Source organism: Procambarus clarkii, chromosome 27, assembly GCF_040958095.1.
Source record: "Procambarus clarkii isolate CNS0578487 chromosome 27, FALCON_Pclarkii_2.0, whole genome shotgun sequence".
NCBI classification, from domain to species: Eukaryota; Metazoa; Arthropoda; class Malacostraca; order Decapoda; family Cambaridae; genus Procambarus; species Procambarus clarkii.
In genome coordinates, this window is record NC_091176.1 from 28,907,122 (window position 1) to 28,930,205 (window position 23,084).

The following is a 23,084-nucleotide window of genomic DNA, read 5'->3' on the forward strand; positions in this document are numbered from 1 at the left end:
CAAAAGGAGCTGAACCTCACGTCCGTGAAAAACAGAAGAGTAAGGGGAGACATGATAACCTCCTACAAAATTTTCAGGGAAATTGACAGTGTCCAAAAGTGGACAAAGACAGACTCTTTAGCACGGGGGGAACACGCACAAGGGGACAGAGGTGGAAACTGAGTACCCAAATGAGCCACAGAGACATTAGACATAATTTTTTCAGTGTCATAGTAGTTAACAGGTGGAATGCACTAAGAAGTGATGTGGTGGAGGCTGACTCCATACACAGTTTCAAGTGTAGATATGATAAGAGCCCAGTAGGCTCAGGAATCTGTACATCAGTTGATTGACGGTTGAAAGGCGGGACCAAAGAGCCAGAGCTCAACCCCCGCAAGCACAACTAGGTGAGTACACACACACACCAGAAGCTTGGGGCTAGTCTTACCCAAATTTGTAGGGAAAATGATCATAAGCTGCTTGGGTAGGCCTAAGTTAAATGATTTAAGGGGGCATATCATTCTAAATCGTTATAAATTGAAAGTTGTTCAATTTGCTTATAAATTTTTTTATGAAATGGTTATAGATAGGGCTGCAACTGGTCCAAGTTTCACCATCACACCCTAAACAGAAAAGGAGAAAAAAAATACACAACGTATTATGCAACGAATGTTCAACATTCTCAAATAATCTCAGGGAACACATCTGTCAACTAAAATGTCTACTATGTGCCGTAGAAGCACAAACTCTTGTAATAATTGTAATATGTATGTTCAATATATTTATATTTAATTTTTTTTTTTCCTTTTAATTTTTTTTTCTTTTTTTTTTTTTTGGCCAATTTTTTTTCTCGTTTGTTATCAAGGGATTTTCATGAAACTTGCACACCTTTCTCAATGGATGCCTATCTGCAAGGGTGCCAATTATGAACGAAATCTGTCGAAGTCAAGCTCAGCTACAGGTGGCCGAACTTGGATCTTTATTTTACTCTGGAAAGTAATTTACACCTTCAAAGTACTTCAGAGCTTTCATTTATTAATCAATTTACATGCAAATTACACCTTATATGTAGCGTTTGTGCTTCTACAGACTCTAGTAGACATTTTAGTCCAAAGTCTATTTGTTGATTTTATAAAAATTTATAAATATCATAAATTGCATATTTTTTTAGTAGGGTAACTTTGAAAAATTATATTATTGCACTAAGCACTTTTTTGATAAAACTGATCACTAGAATCCTTTATTATGTGCTTAATTTAATATCTGAGTGTTATAGAAATGATTTTAGTTGACATATGTGTTCCCTGAAACTATTTGAAAATTCGTTGCATAATTCGTTGTTTATTTTTTTTCTCCTTTTCTGTTTAGGGTGTGATGATGAAACTTGGACCAGCTGCAGCCCTTTCTATAACCATTTCATAAAAAAATTTATAAGCAAATTGAACCACTTTTAATTTTACATGAATATGCCCCCTTAAGACATATTGGTGACTATTAACACCCTCGCTATCCGACTCTGATGATTAAATTCTGGAAATATCTTGTGAAAAATTGGTTGAGATGCCTTAAGAGTTTTTATCATCATAACAAATAATTTCTACCATGTAAGACCCATACAGTAGTTATCTTATAAGAGAGGAGGGAAAGTAGTGGGAAGGAAAATGCCTTCCTATCTCACCCACTGTGATATCTCCCTATATACCTAATCTCCCTAATTTGGTATAAACGCTGTAAACTAGCTGCGTGTTACAAGCCGATTGGGACATGGTAATACCTCGGAAACTGGAACCAGTTGGGACATGGTTATTCCCGGGAAAATAGCTTAAACCCAATATAAAAAAACTTCCTCCTTAATAACAATATTCGAACTGGCGACCCTTGTATTGCTTGGCCTGAACGGTAATCAGTCCGACTTTAAACCTAGAGCACAGGACTTTGACCTTATGTCACAGTGTCGTGTGTCCTGTTGGCTCCCTCGCTGTGTTTGTCCTGTCTGGCGTTATCACATGACGAGAGCGCTTATAATTTTTTCGTTACTTGAAGTGTGCACACACACACACACACACACACACACACACACACACACACACACACACACACACACACACAGGAAGCTGCAGACAGATTTATCCCGGCCCAAAAGGAGAAAAATGAAAAGCAGCAGAAGAATCCATGATTCAATCAGGAATGTAAGGTAGCTTCCAGGTTTCCGGTAGGTCGACTCCTGTTTCCAGTGACCTGTTAATCACCATAGAGAGTGGTACACTTAGCGCTTCTGCACCCTCTTTTAGTATCCACGGTGTGATTCTGTCAGGCCCAACAGCCTTTGTTACATTCAGCTCCAACAGATTCTTTTTGACCTTATCACTGCTAAGCTCAAATTCCTCCAAGGTTGATTAGTTTGCTGACTCCCCTCTTAGTGCAGGGCTTCTCCTTGCTCTATTGTGAACACCTCCTGGAATCTCTTGTTGAGTTCTTCGCACACCTCCTTGTCATTCTCTGTGTATCTGTTCTCCCCTTTTCTCAGTTTCATCACTTGTTACTTCACTGCTGTTTTCCTCCTGATGTGGCTGTGGAGCAGTTTTGGTTGGGTCTTGGCTTTACTCGCGATGTCCTTTTTTATTCAGTCTCTGCTTCTCTCCTCACTCTGAGGTACTCATTCCTGGCCCTCTGGTATCTCTCCCTGCTCTTTGATGTTCTGTTATTCCCGTAGTTTCTCCATGTTCTTGTACTCAGTTGCTTCGCTACCTTACATTCCTGATTGAATCATGGATTCTTCCGTTGCTTTTCATTTTTCTTCTTTTGGGCCGGGATAAATCGGTCTGCAGCTTTCTGTATGTGTGTGTGTGTGTGTGTGTGTGTGTGTGTGTGTGTGTGTGTGTGTGTAGGTGTATGTATGTACACACACACATATATATATATATATATATATATATATATATATATATATATATATATATATATATATATATATATATATATATATATATATATACAGAAAACTTTAAATTATGTTAAAAAATAGCAGAGCAGTTGTGCTAAATGTAAATTTTACGTTAATTCTGGAGGCTAGAGTATTTAATTTCAATAAAAACACGAACATATTCAGTGGAAATGGAATCAAATAATTCATTATATTTTTGGATATTTTGGTTTGTATATTTAAACATATTTTTCAAGTTTCATAAATGCAGAAAACTAACAAATGTTGGATCATATGTAAATTTTTATTCATGCGACCATGAGGGTAAAACTCTTGATGTTTCCTTTAGTGTTTGTGAGGTTCCTTCAGGGATATAGTAGAGAGCATGTTGGTCAAATCATGACATTGTACCTTATGAACATCAGCTTAAGATATCATAAGATATTTATTGAAAATACTTTGCAGATAACAAAAATATTTTTTTTCTGTTTGAGAAAAAGGAAGAATATATTAAAACCAACCCTTTAAGTTCTACAGTTTCACGAGAACTTTATTGAAATTCCTAAACTATTAAAAATGTTTAATATCAAATTGATATTAAGGAATCTTGATTTAATCAGAAATCTTTAATTCAAAAATTACTTAATACCTACAATGAGTATATTTACAAAATCCCATGTATAGCTTGTAATAAATTCTATACTGGACCAACTGGTAAACACTTTGATCATATAATAATACAACATCAATATAGCACAAGGACGGTCTGATATTATAGTGCTCTGTCTTTGTATTTAAGAGGGTCAAATTATCTTATTGACTGGATTAATTTTCTGATTTAGTTTTTTCAATCGTTATATTATATGTAGTTAACAATGTAGCTTTAATATTATATCTAGGCTATAGAAATCCAACAGATTACTTATTGTATGATATTTGTCAGAAACATGCAATTGTTTAAGCAGTAATCTAATGTCAGTTGTTAATCAACTCACATCATCTTGTCTCAATGTCACGTCATTGCATATAGTCACATTATCTTATAGTCTATGTTTGTGATTATATATATATATATATATATATATATATATATATATATATATATATATATATATATATATATATATATATATATATATATATTATTAAATATGACCGAAAAAGTAAGATTAATAATTCTAACACGAATTTTCTCGATCTTTCTTACGTTTCTTTTCACTGTTGATGGTAATTCAAAGATCAATTCTCCAAAAATAAAAATGAATTTTGGAGAATTGATCTTTGAATTACCATCAACAGTGAAAAGAAACGTAAGAAAGATCGAGAAAATTCGTGTTAGAATTATTAATCTTACTTTTTCGGTCATATTTAATAATATATATATATATATATATATATATATATATATATATATATATATATATATATTAATTTATATATATATAAATTAATTTTTTTCTCCCCTTTTAATTTTTGATTAGAGTGAACGCTCATATTTTTGTGTTGTTCCTTGGTATTATTCATACGTCAACTAACGACCAATTAGTTGACGTCTGTCATAAAAAATCACAAATGTTATTCATACGCATCATGGAAAACTTACATGGTGGCCTTACTAAGAGCTGCTTATTATTGACACATGTACTCTCCTTTTCTAGCATATTGGAAAAGCTTACGATTTTATATCTTGACTCTAGTAAAGCTGACAAAAAAGACTGATTAGAAATGTTGAGGTACATTGTATTATAAGGGGATATTTTAAGGTGTGATTAGGGCATGGTTTGTTCAAATGAAACAGGGTTAATATATAATAAGTCAAGTCCTAATACGAGACAGTTGCATGTGAGGGGTTTTCCATGGCCATGGCCTCGAACCTCTGTTTTTTAGTATTTATATTAATGATTTAGATACTGGATTGAACAGCAACATTAACAAATTTGCGATGACATTAAATAAGGTAGCATATATATTCAGAAGACTCACAATAACGAAAAAGACTATTGAACTAGGCTCTTAAAATGTACGGAAGGTTGTCAGGTGCTGATGAATGCTGATAAATATGTATTATTTTGTTTTGTTTGCCTGGAAAATTATTATATAATTTTAAGAGCTACCAAATATTAGGTGTACAATATTGATACTGTCAAATCTGAATGTGAAAAGCATGGTTGTGATGAGCAGTAGTCATCTTAAGCCAAGTCATCAATATTTAAATGTATTAAATAAGGAAGCTAATTGCTGTATATTTATAACAAGAAGCGATTGTAATAAGACGGCTAATATTTTTTCAGCTTTATCTTGCGCTTATTAGACTCCATTTAGATTATCCCGCTAAGCTTTGGATATGCGTTCCTTATAAACCATACATCCCTGGGATTAATCCCAAACATCAATCCCAGTCATTAATCCCTGGCATTAATGCCAGGCATTATTCCCAGGCATTAATCCCAGACATCAATCCCAGTCATTAATCCCTGGCATTAATCCCTGGCGTTAATCCCAGGCATTAATCCCAGACATTAATCCCAGGCATTAATCCCAGACATCAATCCCAGTCATTAAGAACATCCATTATGAAGAGAAAGAAAGTGCTAAATTTACATTGTATAGAAAGGCGAAGATGAAGAGAGACATAGCTGAAGCATACAAATGGATAAAATGCTATAACAAGGGGGACAGTAATAGGGTGCTAAGATATACAAAAAAAAAGAGCTTGAAACAATGAATACAAATTGAACAAGATTAATATCAGCCCGTAATTGGGTAAATACTGGCCATGAAATAAGGTAGACTTATGATTCACATATGTGAAGCAAGACAATAGATGTAGGGTTACTGGATTGTTTCAAGCATAGGTTAGACAAGTGTGTGAGTGACTGTGGTTCGATAGAAATAGGAGCTGCCTCACACTAACCAATAGGCCTTCGATAGTTTCCTCTGCTCTTATAGTTATAAGAATTAAGAACATAAACATAACACATGATGTTGTCATTATTCTTCCATAATCTACAACACACAATATTTAACAAGGCTACTAAGACAAGAGACAGGTACAGCAGAGAGGTGAAACAAGACCAGGCAGTAAATGGTAATTTTGGTTGCGTGCTGAACTAGAACATTCATGCCGAGATCATATCTACACATGTCAAGTATTAATAATTGAAGTGGAAGTAATCCAAAACTTCTATTACATTCATAAATAATTTTTATAAGTAAATTTCAATAAAAAATGTTTTACATATATTATGTATAGCCAATGTCTAAATAATTTTTTCAAGTCAATCATTAGAATAATTGTTCTCTAAAGGAACAAACAACTTACTAGAAATTTGGTCTGCCTTAACAATATTTATGTGGTTTTAGTTAAGGAGTCGGGGCTTTGCCAGTTTGCCCAATATAAATAAATATATTTGCATGATTCACATGGCATTAAATAAATTACATGACTTTCATTTTAAGATTGTTCTTAATTAACAGTTTTGTAAGGGTTGTGTCATAACGTAATACTTCATATTAAGGGACTCATAGGTAGGATGTTTTACTAGTTAATTGTAAGTTAGACATCAATAAATTGAGATTCAGTTTCACTAATACTAAATACCGTTACTGTAACATTATTTCTTAACTAAAGACAGGACCATAAGATGGTCATTGCATAGCTGAAGTTATTGGCAATCTGCGATCCTATACTGGATTCTAGGGTTCCTTTAGCTAAGCTAATCACGGGGGTTTTGAAGTTTAAGACATCACTGTCGGTGAAGTTATAACCCTTAGTGGTGGATGTTATAGGGGATGGAGTGTTAGTACCAGCAACGGCAGTTAGGCCAGGCCTCACCTGATTGGAGGATGGGGTCTGCTCCGACATGGCCTTCTCCTTCGCCGCCCGCTTCATCTTGTACCGGTGGTTCTGGAACCAGATCTTCACCTGCGGGGGAACCACAGCATCAATGTTTGGGTTGCAATGGGTGGAGAAATTTGTGTCATTTGTTGTTAGTATGGCTGTTGTAATGGTTGTTGTTGCTGTTGTAGATGGTGTGTGTACTCACCTAGTTGTACTTATCAATTTGTGCTTGTAAGGTTGAGCACCTGCTCTTAAGCCCTGCCTTTTGACCATCAGTAATTCAATTCAGTGACTCATTTCACTCGTTTTTCTTATGTTTATATTTAAAACTGTACTGAATTGTGTTTGATAATTTCCTCGTCTAATCTATTCCACTTATTTGAGACAAATAGACTGAAAAAAGTTTTTTTCTGACCTCTCTGTGAGTCATATATGTTTCCAATTTCCAAATATGTCCTCTCGTTCTACTGTCCCTTAATGTGAACATTGCTTCTCTATCTACCATGTCAATCCCTCCTCCTTAGTATTTTGTATGTCGTTATCACGTGTAATTACCTAAGTATAATAACCTAAGTGTAGTTACAGGAAAAGACCTTCGCAATGGTGTCCCGTCTTCCCACTACTCTTTGTGATATGACGCTGTGAAACTTCTGCCCGTTTTGGCCTCCACCACTCACTTAACTAGCTCCAACTGTGTAGTCATCTAGTTGTATATATTGATATGTATATGTTATATGTATATACAAATTGTTGTATTCACTTAGTTGTATATGTGTGAGCGTGTTTGCGTGCGTGCGCGCCCGTGTGTGTACGTGCAGCGCGAGTTTATTTGTTTTACATTCTCATTATATTTCTTCAACTTTTATTTATTTTAGGACACATATATCACAGGTGTAAACTAGGCAACGGAAGAGTCTAAACTAAACAAATACCCGATACGTCCACCCTGTACACTGTTACACCCCCTTGGTAACACGTTAAGGTGGTCAGACCCTCTCTCTCTCTCTCTCTCTCTCTCTCTCTCTCTCTCTCTCTCTCTCTCTCTCTCTCTCTCTCTCTCTCTCTCTCTCTCTCTCTCTCTCTCTCTCTCTCTTTCTCTCTCTCTCTCTCTCTCTCTCTCTCTCTCTCTCTCTCTCTCTCTCTCTCTCTCTCTCTCTCTCTCTCTCTCTCTCTCTCTCTCTCTCTCTATTTCTCTCTCTCTCTCTCTTTTATATATATATATATATATATATATATATATATATATATATATTTATATATATATATAAATATATATATATATATATATATATATATATATATAAATATATAAATATATATATATAAATATAAATATATATATATATATATATTTATATATATATATATATATATATATATATATATATATATATATATATATGTCTGTGAATGTAATAGTGTAGATATTTGCTCTGGTGATGTTGGGTGTCGTAACGTAGGGGTCGTGGAGGCGGTGATAACATCGTACTGGAGGAGGGATGTAATGAATGTAAGCGCGGATGGTTTGACGGATGACTTACGACCAACGAGGGAGGATTAGCACATGTCTTAAACTCTGAAGTACGTTAAGAGAGGTTTATGTCTGTCCCACCCAGACTCTGCTGTGGCCACCCTCACCTGCTCCAAACACATATATGAGTGAATGTAGGTGAATGTAAACAGGAGCTGCCTGGCATGGACCATTGGACCTCAAATAGATTACTTTATTTTGATGCTCACCCCCGCTCCTCCTTCATCCCCTCTTAACTCTCCCTCCCACCATCCTCCCCTTCCCCATTTCCACCTTCTTCCCCCCCCCCCCTCTCAGTTTCCACACCCTCCTTCTGTCTTGCACAAATTTTCCCTCTTACTATTTCTCGTGAGATCATTCCAGGAAAATTCCAAGGCTGAGGCGCCGATGGCCGAGTGGGCGACAACAGTGTGGGCTGTTGTGCTGACTGCTGTGAACTGTTCAGGAGTGTGGATACTACACTCTCCCGGAGGGATAGAGACGCTCGACTGGTGACTGGACACGTAGGGACGAGCTGGGATGAATAGGGACGAACAAGAGTGAGCAGGGGCGAGCAGGGGCGTGCAGGGACGAGCAGGGGCGAGCAGGGGCGTGCAGGGGCGAGCAGGGGCGAACAGATCTGGGCCCTCAGCCTCCCAAAGGCAGCACAGGGTGCCACCCGGGCGATGAAAGCCTGGCTCAAGAGCAGCTTCCTACTGTGATAAGATCGTCGTTAACAGTATGTCTAGCAGCAGCAGCAGTAACAAGAATTCACGCAGCAGCACCAGGTGGGGGGGGGGGGAGAAGCAACGGTAGCGTTAACAATAATATTAACAACAGCAGAATTAGCAGTAAGAGCAGCAGCAACAACAGCAGGAGCAGAAGCAGGAGGGGAAGGAGTAACACCTCAGAGAGCATGGGTACCTCTCCTCCCCCCCCCCCCCCCACCCCCAACAGTGCCAATCTGGGCCCCGGGGACACAGCCAGTCATCAAAGTGCACCGTCCTCCGCCTGCCACTTGTCTCCACTAATGACCCCGTCCACAATCCCTTGTAGCGTCCTCAGCCGCGTCGTGGGCGTACGAGGTGTTGTCTCCGAGCTCGCGGACCCCCACCCCTCCCACGCCCCCCCCCCCCCCCGTCCCTCCTTCCTCGCCGATATTGCATGTGATCCCTGGTGGCTGGCTGCTGCGGACCTCCGCCGCGGGAGAGACAATCCCGGTGACAAAGGTTCTACGCCAATTGCAATCTTAATCCTGCGCGTGATAATGTGCCGGCTCCACTTTGATCCGCCGCCCACACAAAGAGGCCGCCCTCATCTGCTGCCCGCCTGGCTCTCCCGGCTTCGGCCCACATGTTGCACGCTGCACCTGCAACACCACAACACGTGCCTCCAGAACCTCTGCACGTGTTGCACGCCTCAAAGAATGCACGTCACTGTCGGCATGCATGGCTGTTGCAATGCTTCCACTACTGGACTCTTAACGTCCGCGACATTGCCAGGGTTCTGGCCAGACATACCTCGAGACGAAGTCAAATGTCACGTGGAAGCTTGCGTTGGTATTTAGAGCGACGATCTTAATTCTTGCAAGGTCGGCGTTCGATCCCCGATGATCCAAGTAGATGGGCACCATTCTTGCACCCCGCCCTCATATTCCAGCTCCTTGTCCTCATACCCCGCTCCAGTGCTATATAGTCACGCGGGCTCAGACACTTCTCATAATTTCTTTGACTTTCCTTGCAAGCTCGCTGCAAGCCGAGCAGTTCCCTGGAAGCCGAGCAGTTCCCTGCAAGCCGAGCAGTTCCCTGCAAGCCGAGCAGTTCCCTGGAAGCCGAGCAGTTCCCTGGAAGCCGAGCAGTTCCCTGGAATCCGAGCAGTTCCCTGCAAGCCGAGCAGTTCCCTGCAAGCCGAGCAGTTCCCTGCAAGCCGAGCAGTTCCCTGCAAGCCGAGCAGTTCCCTGCAAGCCGAGCAGTTCCCTGCAAGCCGAGCAGTTCCCTGCAAGCCGAGCAGTTCCCTGCAAGCCGAGCAGTTAGCTACAAGCCGAGCAGTTCCCTGCAAGCCGAGCAGTTCCCTGCAAGCCGAGCAGTTAGCTGCAAGCCGAGCAGTTCCCTGCAAGCCGAGCAGTTCCCTGCAAGCCGAGCAGTTCCCTGCAAGCCGAGCAGTTCCCTGCAAGCCAAGCAGTTCCCTGCAAGCCGAGCAGTTCCCTGCAAGCCGAGCAGTTAGCTACAAGCCGAGCAGTTCCCTGCAAGCCGAGCAGTTCCCTGCAAGCCGAGCAGTTAGCTGCAAGCCGAGCAGTTCCCTGCAAGCCGAGCAGTTCCCTGCAAGCCGAGCAGTTCCCTGCAAGCCGAGCAGTTCCCTGCAAGCCGAGCATTTCCCTGCAAGCCGAGCAGTTCCCTGCAAGCCGAGCAGTTCCCTGCAAGCCGAGCAGTTCCCTGCAAGCCGAGCAGTTCCCTGCAAGCCGAGCAGTTAGCTACAAGCCGAGCAGTTCCCTGCAAGCCGAGCAGTTCCCTGCAAGCCGAGCAGTTCCCTGCAAGCCGAGCAGTTCCCTGCAAGCCGAGCAGTTCCCTGCAAGCCGAGCAGTTCCCTGCAAGCCGAGCAGTTCCCTGCAAGCCGAGCAGTTAGCTGCAAGTCGAGCGGCTGGCTCCTCTACTCGTTTTCCAACCCTCAAATTCAAGTCCTAACTCCTCTTTACTGGTCGTTTAATCAATCTATGATTATATCTATATTTGTAATTGTTAAAAAATGATCACTCTTTACTGAGCCAATCTGCTTGATGTATATTTAGACTACAGATATATTGCTAAGATGTGCGGCTGTTCAACAGTGATAGAATAATACAACGGTGTTGTATTACTCTGTCACTGTCACTAGTGTAACTATAGAAGAGCTGCTCCACAATTGCTTGAGGTGTAGGTAAACAGCATCAGGATGGGGGTGTAGTTATACATTAAGGGAGAGTGTGGCTATACACAGCTGCTGACGTTAAGTATACGTATATAAACATATATATGCATATATGATTGCAAGATTGATATGCAAGTTGCCAGCGTGAATGCATTTAACTGTTGAAGCATCCTGGGTGGATTGGTTGCCCAGATGACGCGCGCCTGGTGTTGACAGCTGGGGCGCACGCACGCACGCGCGCACACACACACACACACACACACACACACACACACACACACACACACACACACACACATACACACACACACACACACACACACACACACACACACACACACACACACACACACACTCGATGCTAAACTGACAAGGACCAAGGACTGCAGTACATTACAGGATGACCTAGACACTATTCAGAGATGGTCTGAGAAATGACTACTAGACTTTAACCCTGACAAATGCAAGCTTATGAGAATAGGAGTAGGAGAAAGAAGACCTCAAATAAAGAACAGGATAAAGAGAAGACAAGTTCCATCCACCGAAGAAAAAGAAGGACTTAGGAGTGGACATAACTGGAGACCCAACACCAGGGACACACAGCAGCAGGATAACGAGGGCAGTATATGCACCATACTGGCAAACATCCGGTTATCCTTCAGTAACTTGGACAAACATCCAGTCCCAGCGCTGGATATATATATATATATATATATATATATATATATATATATATATATATATATATATATATATATATATATATATATATATATATATATATAGACACGGGTGGGGAAGGTGGTGCGGGCGGCGAGGGAGGTAGTGTGGGTGGTGGGGGCGAGTGTGGGGGAGGGAGAGGGGGGGGGTGTTGGGAGGTAATAATAAGTAATAAAGGGAGGAAGATAAAGAGTGAGGCAAAGCGTAAAGCGGCGCTGATCATCAGGGGGAGACCCACGGGGGATGGGACAAGGGGGGATGCTTGTCATCACTCTCATATTTTGTGTGTGTGTGTACTCACCTAGTTGTGCTTGCGGGGGTTGAGCTTTGGCTCTATAGTCCCGCCTCTCAACCGTCAATCAACTGGTGTACAGGTTCCTGAGCCTACTGGGCTCTATCATATCTACACTTGAAACTGTGTATGGAGTCAGCCTCCACCACATCACTGCCTAATGCATTCCATCTGTTAACTACTCTGACACTGAAAAAGTTTCTTCTAACGTCCCTGTGGCTCATGTGGGTACTCAGTTTCCACCTGTTTGTGTGCGTGCGTGTCTCTCTCTCTCTCTCTCTCTCTCTCTCTCTCTCTCTCTCTCTCTCTCTCTCTCTCTCTCTCTCTCTCTCTCTCTCTCTCTCTCTCTCTCTCTCCTCTCTCTCTCTCTCTCTCTCTCTCTCTCTCTCTCTCTCTCTCTCTCTCTCTCTCTCTCTCTCTCTCTCTCTCTCTCTCTCTCTCTCTCTCTCCTCTCTCTCCTCTCTCTCCTCTCTCTCTTTTCTCTCTCTTTTCTCTCTCTTTTCTCTCTCTTTTCTCTCTTTTCTCTCTCTCTCTCTCTCTCTCTCTCTCTCTCTCTCTCTCTCTCTCTCTCTCTCTCTCTCTCTCTCTCTCTCTCTCTCTCTCTCTCTCTCTCTCTCAGCCATGCGTTGCCATATCTCTGGTGACATGCGTTTATTGTTTGACTCAGGTCAATACACAAGTGAGTCAGTTCGCTATGCTGATCAATACATCATGTGAGTCACTACACTATGCTGATCATTGTATAACGTGAGTGAGGCCTACACAAGGATACACGTGGCAGAACACACCAGCATAGGCCTCTACATGGATACACGTGCTGGAAGATACACGTGAGGGTACGTGTTCCCACAAGAGCAGCTGATCACTGACTAAGGAAGACTGTGCTCTAAAACCTTTACACCAGATTAAACATTATGACGTCACACTGACGTCACACACCTGCACACACACAAAATGCTAAATTTGTTCTCATACTTTCGTTCGGTCAGGTCAGGTTAGCCTAGGAAGGTTTGGTTAGTATATGTTAGGTTGGGTTAGAGTTGGATGGATTAGCGGCCAGATTAGATTTAGTTGGGGTAGATTAGGCTGGAGTTGGATTAGGTTAGGTTAGGTTAGATCAGGCTATGTTAGTCTTGGTTTGGTTGAGTTTGGTTAGACTGGGTTTGGTTGGGTTAGTTAGGTTGTGTTCGGTTAGGTTAAGATGTATTTACTATTTGTGTCTGCAGGATCAAGCTTGACTTGAATGGCTTGGCTTGGCGAAATGGCTAGGCGCTTTTCCCTGATAATTCCCTCCCTCACATTTTTGCTGAATGCTTCCCTTATCTGAGTGCATTCTTTGACTCCTTGACTTAGTTGAGTGCACTCTTAGATTGAGTACACATCGAGAGAGAGAGAGAGAGAGAGAGAGAGAGAGAGAGAGAGAGAGAGAGAGAGAGAGAGAGAGAGAGAGAGAGAGAGAGAGAGAGAGAGAGAGAGAGAGAGAGTGTGTGAGATAGACAGACAGACAGACAGACAGACAGACAGACAGACAGACAGACAGACAGACAGACAGACAGACAGACAGACAGACAACGACGGTGATTGTAAATACCCGCCAACCGCGAGGATAATAGTGTAAAATTAGAGGTGTGGGTGAGCACATTGGCTAGACAGCGCGCCAGACATGACTCTCTGCTCCCGCCCGCAGCTAAAACTAATTCTTTACGTTTTATTTTTCCTATGTGTTTGTTTGCCTGTCTGTCAAGCTGCCATGGTCATGACTGGTGGCTGCAGGAGCCGCGCGGCTCGTCTCGATATTCACCTATGATACGGAGCGCCTCGATGAGCCCCTCCGTCATCCACCCCCCGCGCCCCCCCCCCCTCCATCCTGCAGGAGTGGAGGAGGGGGGGGGGACACACGGTGAAGGAGGCGGTGTAGGGGACGTGGTGGGCTCCTGCCTCCCCCCCCCACACACCAGATCTCCAGGTGTGGAGGGGGGGGGGGGGGGAAGCGGTCAGTACTACAGGCTCAAGTTAAGACAATATTTTATCCAACAACATTGATGGAGGGGTGAGCACCGAGCGTCCTCACGCCGCCCTGTTTAGTCACCCGGGGAGCAGGAGAAACTCCGTGTGGGGGGGGGGGGGGGGGAGCCAGAGACACGTCTTGTGACCGTGGCGTCAGTGCTCGCCGTGGCCTCAGTGGCTGCCACTGGTAAATACACACAAGACACGGCTTGTAGCGAGGGAAATAATGTGTAAAAGGCAGCTGAGGGGATTAGTAGGGGGTAGGTAGGTAGGGAGGAGATATAGGCACGTGAGGAGAGAATTGAGGAACAGACATTGAGAGGTAGGGAAGAGGCACAGGGAGGTGAGGAAGGCAGTCCGTCCTCTTAAGGTTTCAGAACGTCAAGGAAACGGTCAATTTAAAGTTTCCTCTCCTTACCTACCAGAGGACCTAAATCAGAAAACGGGACTACGTCACTTTCGCCAGCCGCTTCCATTTTCTAGTACGACAATTTTTTGCCTTATATAACGCAAACGAGCGAAAAGCGACGTTCTTTGTAGTAGGACAGGTTGGAGGGGGGGGGGGAGAAGAGACATAGGGAGGTGCGCATCTGGCTAGTCGACACACGACTGGAACATTAACAGTTCAGAGTTGCAAACCAAAGTTCAACTGAGATTTAACTGAGAGAAGTTGTTAAACATTTTTCACATAATCTTCCTGAAGCCAGGCTACGAGCCATAAATACTCATCCACCGCCTAAATAAGACACACACGGGAAGCGAGTCACACTTAGTAGGCCAGCAAGAGGCTTAGGGTCCGCACAGGAATATCCCTAGACAAAAATAGAATAATCCGGTTAGTTAATTTACACTCCGCACATCCAACTAGCCCCTTACACCCCGCTCATCCGGCTAGTCCCACTACACCTCGTTAATCTGGCTAAGTCCAGTTCACCTGGGTCATCCGGCTAATTCCACTACACCTCGCTCATCTGGCTAGTTCTCCTACATCCCGTACAAACGGTTAGTCCCGCTACACCCCGCTCACTCACCTAGGTTTTGCTACTCCCCCGCGCGTCCACCGCATCGATTTTCTGTCACGGGGCAGAAAGGGAGGTGTTTGTGGTGTAAGTGAGGAAGCAAGCAGACACGGCCTTGCCCCAGGCGTGGTCCCGCAAGTGTCGGCCAGCACCCAGCACCCTGTTGACCCCGTGGCCCTCCCTCGCTCGCCTTCGTGTCCTCTGTGGCACTCCCGTCTGCCTGGCTCTCTGCTCGTGCGCGAGAATGACGTGATCTGGCACTGTGGTCACCGCAAGGACCTGCCTCTCCCAAGGACCGCGAAGACCTGCCTCTCGCGAGGACCTGCCTCTCGCGAGGACCTGCCTCTCGCGAGGACCGCGAGGACCTGCCTTTCGCAAGGACCGCGAGGACCTGCCTCTCGCAAGGACCGCGAGGACCTGCCTCTCGCGAGGACCGCGAGGACCTGCCTCTCGCAAGGACCGCGAGGACCTGCCTCTCGCAAGGACCGCGAGGACCTGCCTCTCGCGAGGACCGCGAGGACCTGCCTTTCGCAAGGACCGCGAGGACCTGCCTCTCGCAAGGACCGCGAGGACCTGCCTCTCGCGAGGACCGCGAGGACCTGCCTCTCGCAAGGACCGCGAGGACCTGCCTCTCGCGAGGACCTGCCTCTCGCAAGGACCGCGAGGACCTGCCTCTCGCGAGGACCGCGAGGACCTGCCTCTCGCAAGGACCGCGAGGACCTGCCTCTCGCGAGGACTTGCGTATCGACGCAGCGCACCGCAGGACCTCTTAAACACACATGCGAACGGGTTCGCTTCACACAGGCGTTCAGTCCCCCGACCGTCCACGTGGTTGGACACAAGTCCTTCCCCCCCGTCCCATCCCAAATCCTTATCCTGACCCCTTCCCAGTGCTATATAGTTGTAATGGCTTGGCGCTTTCTGCTGATAGTTTCTTTCTCTGTTTTGTAATTTCCTCCTTTCACCTTGATCCAAAGCGTCAACAATTACCTCCCCCCACTATCAGCCCCATCAATTACCTCCCCACTATCAGCCCCATCAATTACCTCCCCACTATCAGCCCCATCAATTACCTCCCCACTATCAGCCCCATCAATTACCTCCCCCCACTATCAGCCCCATCAATTACCTCCCCACTATCAGCCCCATCAATTACCTCCCCACTATCAGCCCCATCAATTACCTCCCCACTATCAGCCCCATCAATTACCTCATCACTTCACCCCCGTCGATTCTTCTCCCAGCACCATCAATTATCCTCCTCCCCCACCCCCCCTACCCCATCCAGCATACCTCCCTCTTGACGAGGTCAATCAACTTGACCCCGCCCCCTCTCAGGCCTCAGCCTCCCCTCACCTGGCGAACTCAGCGGGGCCAGGTAATCCCCTCGGAGGCGCCCAGGATGAAGATGCAAGCTTTATTAAGATCACATCGAGAGTGTGATCGCTGCCGAGGCGGAATGCCCGAGAGAGAGAGAGAGAGAGAGAGAGAGAGGGGGGGGGGGGGGACGACTCTGACATTTTCACCATTACGCACACACCACTGTTTCTTCTGCTTCCTTGTGTCCTCGTATCTTCCCCTCTCCCTCTACTTCCCCTCAGTTAACGCTGTGTTTACTACCCTCTGTCTTCCTAGTCTATTTTCCTTAGTTCCACTGTTTCTCTCTATCACGTTACTTCCCTACACATGACGTCTCCTAAAACTCCTTACTTACATCTGCCATCATAAAGAGCCTGCCGTACTCCACCATCTTAACACTCTCCATCATCATCATTACCTTCCCCTCCCCCCCCCTCTCATGAATGTGTCGTGATCATTATCACCACCTTCCCCCACCACCACCACCACATATCCACCACAACATATACCACCACAGCATCATGGACCACCACCACCACTCCACCACCACAACATCACGACCTCCCCCCCACCACCACCACAACATCACGACCCTCCCCCACCACCACCACAACATCACGACCCCCCCCCCACCACCACCACCACTCCACCACCACAACATCACGACCCCCCCCCCACCACCACCACAACATCACGACCCCCCCCCCCACCACCACCACAACATCACGACCCCCCCCCACCACCACCACAACATCACGACCCCCCCCACCACCACTCCACCACCACAACATCACGACCCCCCCCCACCACCACCACAACATCACGACCCCCCACCACCTTCCCCTCCCAGAACACGAGACAATCACCCAGCGCCAGGCCCCGTGGGGGAGGGATTCAACAGGCTTGGCACTGAAGAATTAAAACTGAAAACTAATAGATGAGAGTAAAGAGAGAGAGAGAGACAGATGGGCAGACAATCCCAGGCTCATCACCACTGAGAGTCTCTCTCCCAGCCCTGGGGGGGGAGGGGAGGAGGAGGGGGCCAAATGAAGCTCCCTGGTGTGTCAGCCACAAAAGGATGCGTCCGCTGTTGGTCTTTTCTGAGAGGTCCCAGGCAGTCCGCGGCGGGACCGTCCCCGCTCCTGCAGGGGGCTGCTACCCGCCCCGGCTGGCTATTTACACCGCGTTACACGAATGGGTTCATGACTAAGTGATGATTGGTATGGGGTAAAACTCCCCGCCGATATCTCTTTACGCTTATATATATATATATATATATATATATATATATATATATATATATATATATATATATATATATATATATATATATATTATATATATATATATATATATATATATATATATATATATATATATATTATATATATATATATATATATATATATATATATATATATATATATATACCATCTTTGTAACCAATATGTAACTCCTTTTTTGTAACAAAGTTCAAATAAAGTAAATATATATGTGTACATACAAAAGAATGGGGGTGGTAGAAGATAATATTAGTGTTCAGTGAGAAACCACAAGGTCTCCTCTGAATACTTTTTATTTTCTTCTCCGAGGCTATGTGTCCCCACATTGGCACCAGAGGTGGTACCCTCACAAACTTTTTTTTTTTTTTTTTTAAATATATATATATATATATATATATATATATATATATATATATATATATATATATATATATATATATATATATATATATATTTAAAAGCTCTGCAAAAACGAGAATTATTCAATCTAAAACATTTATATTGAAATAAAAGAGGATTTTTGTATTTATGACTATTGGTAAAATTTTTAGCTTGGATTAAAACCCGTTGAGGCAGATTGCAATACATTCCAGGAAGGACTCCTGCCTGAGCCGGTAAATGGTCCGGGTGGGTGTGGGCGTGTGGGGGGCGTCTGGGTGAGGCGGGGATATTCCCACCCACAGTGGGTATGGTGGCGCTGCAGGTGGGTGGCGCTGCAGGTGGGTGTGGGAGCTACGTCAATATATATAGTCTTGTCTGGAGCTGTTGCCCACCTGGTGGTGGCTCTACAGGTGACAAGTGGTCCTGGTGGTGGGAAAGTTCGCTGCTGCGTGGGTGGTGCAGGTGGGGGGTGCAGGTGGGTGTGTCGTGCGGGGAAGGGCCTTAGAGATGCCAAATTCCTGCCACTTGTCACGCTGTTCTGTATAATTCCATTCCTGTCAGCCTCTTATCTCTCCTCTCACACCCCTGTCCTTATGCCCTGACTCTCCAGCTCTTCATAGAGCTGTTATCCTCAAGCTCTGTTCTGCTGGTTTATTGAACAATGCATGTCTCTAAGGTCCTTAAGACAGCGTTCTGTCTCTTTATCTTTAATGCCCTTTCCTAAAAGACCTTCACTTCCTGGCATAAGATCTTGAGTAAAATGCCCTGAAATAATGCAACCTGTTCTCAGGAAGGTCATCCGCTCAAAGGGATGGATTGGGAACAACTACATAATTAATTAATCTACTCTCCATCCATGGTTAGGTTTGGTTAAGGTTTTAATAGGTTAGGTTAGGTTTCATTACGTTTGGTTAAGTTAATGCGATGTATTATTGCGATCATGTGAAATGTGAAAACTGAAAATTATTTGACCGTGCCCGTGAATTCCGTTTACAGAAAACCTAATTATTAAAAGAAAACTTTTTCAGCATAGACATTTTATATTTTAAACCAACGATTAATATTACAATAAAGTTTAAACTTTAGAATAATCTCTGTCTATGATAAAGGTTCAATTACCAGTTTACATGTAGACTATTACTGGAACTGTAATATGCTTTCAGACCATCACAAATATCTAGATAACTATCCAGGTGGTCTCTCATGGTAATGTATTTGGTCTCATAACCAAATACATTGTCAACCTCTGGTCCTGGGACCCACCTCTCTCCCTTTGAGTTGTTGTTGCTGTTGTTGTTTAAGATTCGCTACCTGGAACAAAAAGTTCCAGGGAGCACGGGCTATGGTGAGCCCGTAGTTGGTGCAGTTGGTCCCATACCCGTGCCATACTCTTGTTTTGTGTGTCCATGTATGTCTCGCTCCACGTCTTCTCTCTGATCAGCCTGTCCTCCTACAAAGAATGTCGCATTTCGATCGTATGCGTTACATAAGGCCAACAACTGTCGTAGTAGAAAATGGAAGCGGCTGGCGAAAGTGACGTTCTGTCCTGTTTTCTGTTTCGGGTCCTCTGGTAGGTTAGAAGAGGTCACTTTTTTTTACCGTTTTCTTGACGTTGGGAAACCTTAGGAGGACGGGCTGCTCTGATGCAGATGTTTTTATAATGTCTTAGTGGATTATTAAGTGTCCAAATGTGTCCCTTCATGCTGGTCTCTTCCATGTGACACTAAAGGCTTGCAACAAGACTGATGCACAGCAAAGTAGGGTCTGTGGCGCTGGTGTATGGCTAGTGGAACTAAATCCACTAGCCATACTAGTGAATTTAACATAGGCTAGTGGAACTAAAATCTCACAACCCTAGAGCAAAGGGGGATATGATCACAATATACAAGATACTGAGGGAAATAGATAATGTGAACAAGGATAGCCTCTTCAAATTGGGAGAAAGTAGAACAAGAAGACACAAGTGTGGAAGCTGGATACGCAAATGAACCGAACGGACGTAAGAAAGTACTCGTATCTGAAAGAGGAAGTTGTGGAAGCCACCTCCATCTATAATGTCAAGGCCCGATTCGACAAAGAATTTGAAAGTCGGAGTATGGAATTTGAAACGCAATAGGTACACGGTTATGAAGAGTTCGACCTCATTCTTCTGTACACATTAGTAGGTAAGCATGACCCCCCCCCCTCCCACCATCACCACTACCACCACCACACTCTACCACCACAGCCCTGCTCCCCCCCTCCCTACCAGCACCATCATTCCCTCTCCCAGTGGGAATATTCCCACACCACAGAGGACCCCCCCCCTCCCCTCACCTGCCCCTCCCCTCACCTGCCCTTCCCCTCACCTGCCCCTCCCCTCACCTGCCCTTCCCCTCACCTGCCCCTCCCCTCACCTGCCCTTCCCCTCACCTGCCCCTCCCCTCACCTGCCCTTCCCCTCACCTGGACCATTTACAGCCTCATGCAGGATTCCTTTCTGGAATGTGTTGGAATCTGTCTCAACGAATTTTTAAGTGTTAAAAATTTGCCAACGGCAATACTGTAGGGGAACATCAGATGTACTCACCTAGTTGTACTCACCGAGTTGTGCTTGCGGGGGTTGAGCTCTGGCTCTTTGGTCCCGCCTCTCAACTGTCAATCAACTGGTGTACAGGTTCCTGAGCCTACTCGGCTCTATCATATCTACATTTGAAACCGTGTATGGAGTCAGCCTCCACCACATCACTGCCTAATGCATTCCACCTGTTAACTACTCTGACACTGAAAAAGTTCTTTCTAACGTCTCTGTAGCTCATTTGGGTATTCAGTTTCCACCTGTGTCCCCTTGTTCGTGTCCCACCCGTGTTAAACAATTTATCTTTATCTGCCCTGTCGATTCTTCGTAGAATTTTGTAGGTCGTGATAATGTCTCCCCAAGCTCTCCTATCTTCCAGCGACGTTAGGTTCATTTCACGCAGCCTTTCCTCGTAACTCATGCCTTTTAGTTCTGGGACTAGCCTAGTGGCATACCTTTGAACTTTTTCCAGCTTCTTCTTGTGCTTGACAAGGTACGGGCTCCATGCTGGGGCCGTGTACTCTAGGATTGGTCTTACATACGTGATATACAAGGTTCTAAATGATTCCTTACACAGGTTCCTGAAGGCAGTTCTGATGTTAGCCAACCTCGCATACGCAGCCGATGTTATTCTTTTTATGAAGGATTCAGGAGGCAGGTTTGGTGTGATATCAACTCCTAGCTGTTTCTCTCTGTCCGTTTCATTGAGGACTTCATCTCTTATTCGGTATCTTGTTTCTGACCTGTTTCCACTGCCTAGTTTCATTACCTTACAGTTGTTCGGATTGAATTGTAGCAGCCATTTGTTGGACCATTCATGCTGTTTATCTAGATCATCTTGTAACCTCATACTATCCTCCTCCGTTTCAATCCTCCTCATAATTTTTGCATCATCAGCAAACATTGAGAGGAACGAGTCTATTCCCTCTGGGAGATCATTCACATATCTCAGAAACAGTATAGGTCGAAGGACTGACCCCTGCGGGACTCCACTGGTGACACTTCGCCAATCTGAGACCTCGCCCCTCACAGTGTCTTATGTTGCTTAGGTACTCCTAAGGTACTTAGGTAGTACCCCACCTTAGATACTCCCTAGAAGGAGTACCAAAGCAACAGATGTGGTAACACGAAAGGAACGTCAGAGGTGGTAACGCTGTAGAGGAACATCAAAGTATTTTCTGGTAGCACTAGAGGCTTATCAGAGCCGGTAAAACTGTCGAGGCTCATCAAAGCTGGACGGCAGAACGACGGTCTCGCATCATGCAAGTCGGTGTTCAATCCCCCGACCGTCCAAGTGGTTGGGCACCATTCCTTTCCCCCCGTCCCATCCCAAATCCTTATCTCGACCTCCTTCCAAGTGTTATCTAGTCGTAATGGCTTGACGCTTTCCCCCTGATAATACCCTCCGTCCTCTTGGCCGACCTGTGTGACCAAGCAGAAGCCGGCGGTCACAACACCAGACAACACCGTCAAGGCTGCCACTCGATCACCGCTCATTAGTTTCTCCGCTGACTGGTGTTGACACTCGGTCAATAAAGTAACTTGATCACATGACAGTTCTGGCCCAAGTATGGCTCCGGTTAAACCCTATACATTCATGAATTAAGTATCACATTAAATGGAGCATGCATCTATTATATTCAATTCTCAGAGAGAGAGAAAGAGAGAAAGAAAGAGAGAGAGAGAGAGACAGACAGATAGACAGAGAGATAGCTCACTGAGCACACTGGTTCGGTTTACCTAACGTTAAATCTCTCAAAAGATCGTTTACGCCAAACCAAAATAATTAACAAAGCAGGTGAAAGGGATTAACATTACCGAGGAAGCGATTTACAGGTATACAGAGAGCGATTATCTGAAACGAATTACAAGTAATCAGATATACCCGTAATCCTAAAAGAACTCCCCGCTGCGGATACGAGAGGGTTAATACAGAGTAAGAACGCCACCCTGAGCTTCCGGATCAAGTCGCCTTGCATCCGGGAGAATTCGTCTGTTTGTTTACGCCGCTTCCTGAATCGTTCGAAATCTCATTGGTGGACGAGAGTAATTACACGCTGGGGAATTACCTCAGAGGATTACATAGGGAAGCAAGAGTAATTACTTGGAAACATGACACAAGCGGGATAATCCTCACCCATCCTCCCTGACGAGCAGGTAGCGCGCCTCACCTGTGTCGCCTACCTGGGGGGGGGAAAAGAGACGTGTGCCTGCTGGGGTCTGCTGCAGGACCCCAGAAGACGGGGGGAGGAGGCGGGGGTGTGGCACTGCTGGGGTCTGCTGCAGGACCCCAGGAGACGGGGGGGGGGG

At 44.7% G+C, this 23,084-nt stretch overlaps 1 protein-coding gene across 1 annotated transcript in view; it reads right to left on the reverse strand.

The window, feature by feature from the left end:
- LOC123748593 (homeobox protein Nkx-2.1) overlaps positions 1-23,084 on the reverse strand; it is an 87,164-nt gene that overhangs the window by 4,462 nt on the left and 59,618 nt on the right. Inside the window, exon 4 of the mRNA XM_069332518.1 lies at positions 6,738-6,827. Coding sequence (XP_069188619.1) covers positions 6,738-6,827 — 90 coding nt within the window. The remainder of the gene's footprint in view (positions 1-6,737; positions 6,828-23,084) is intronic.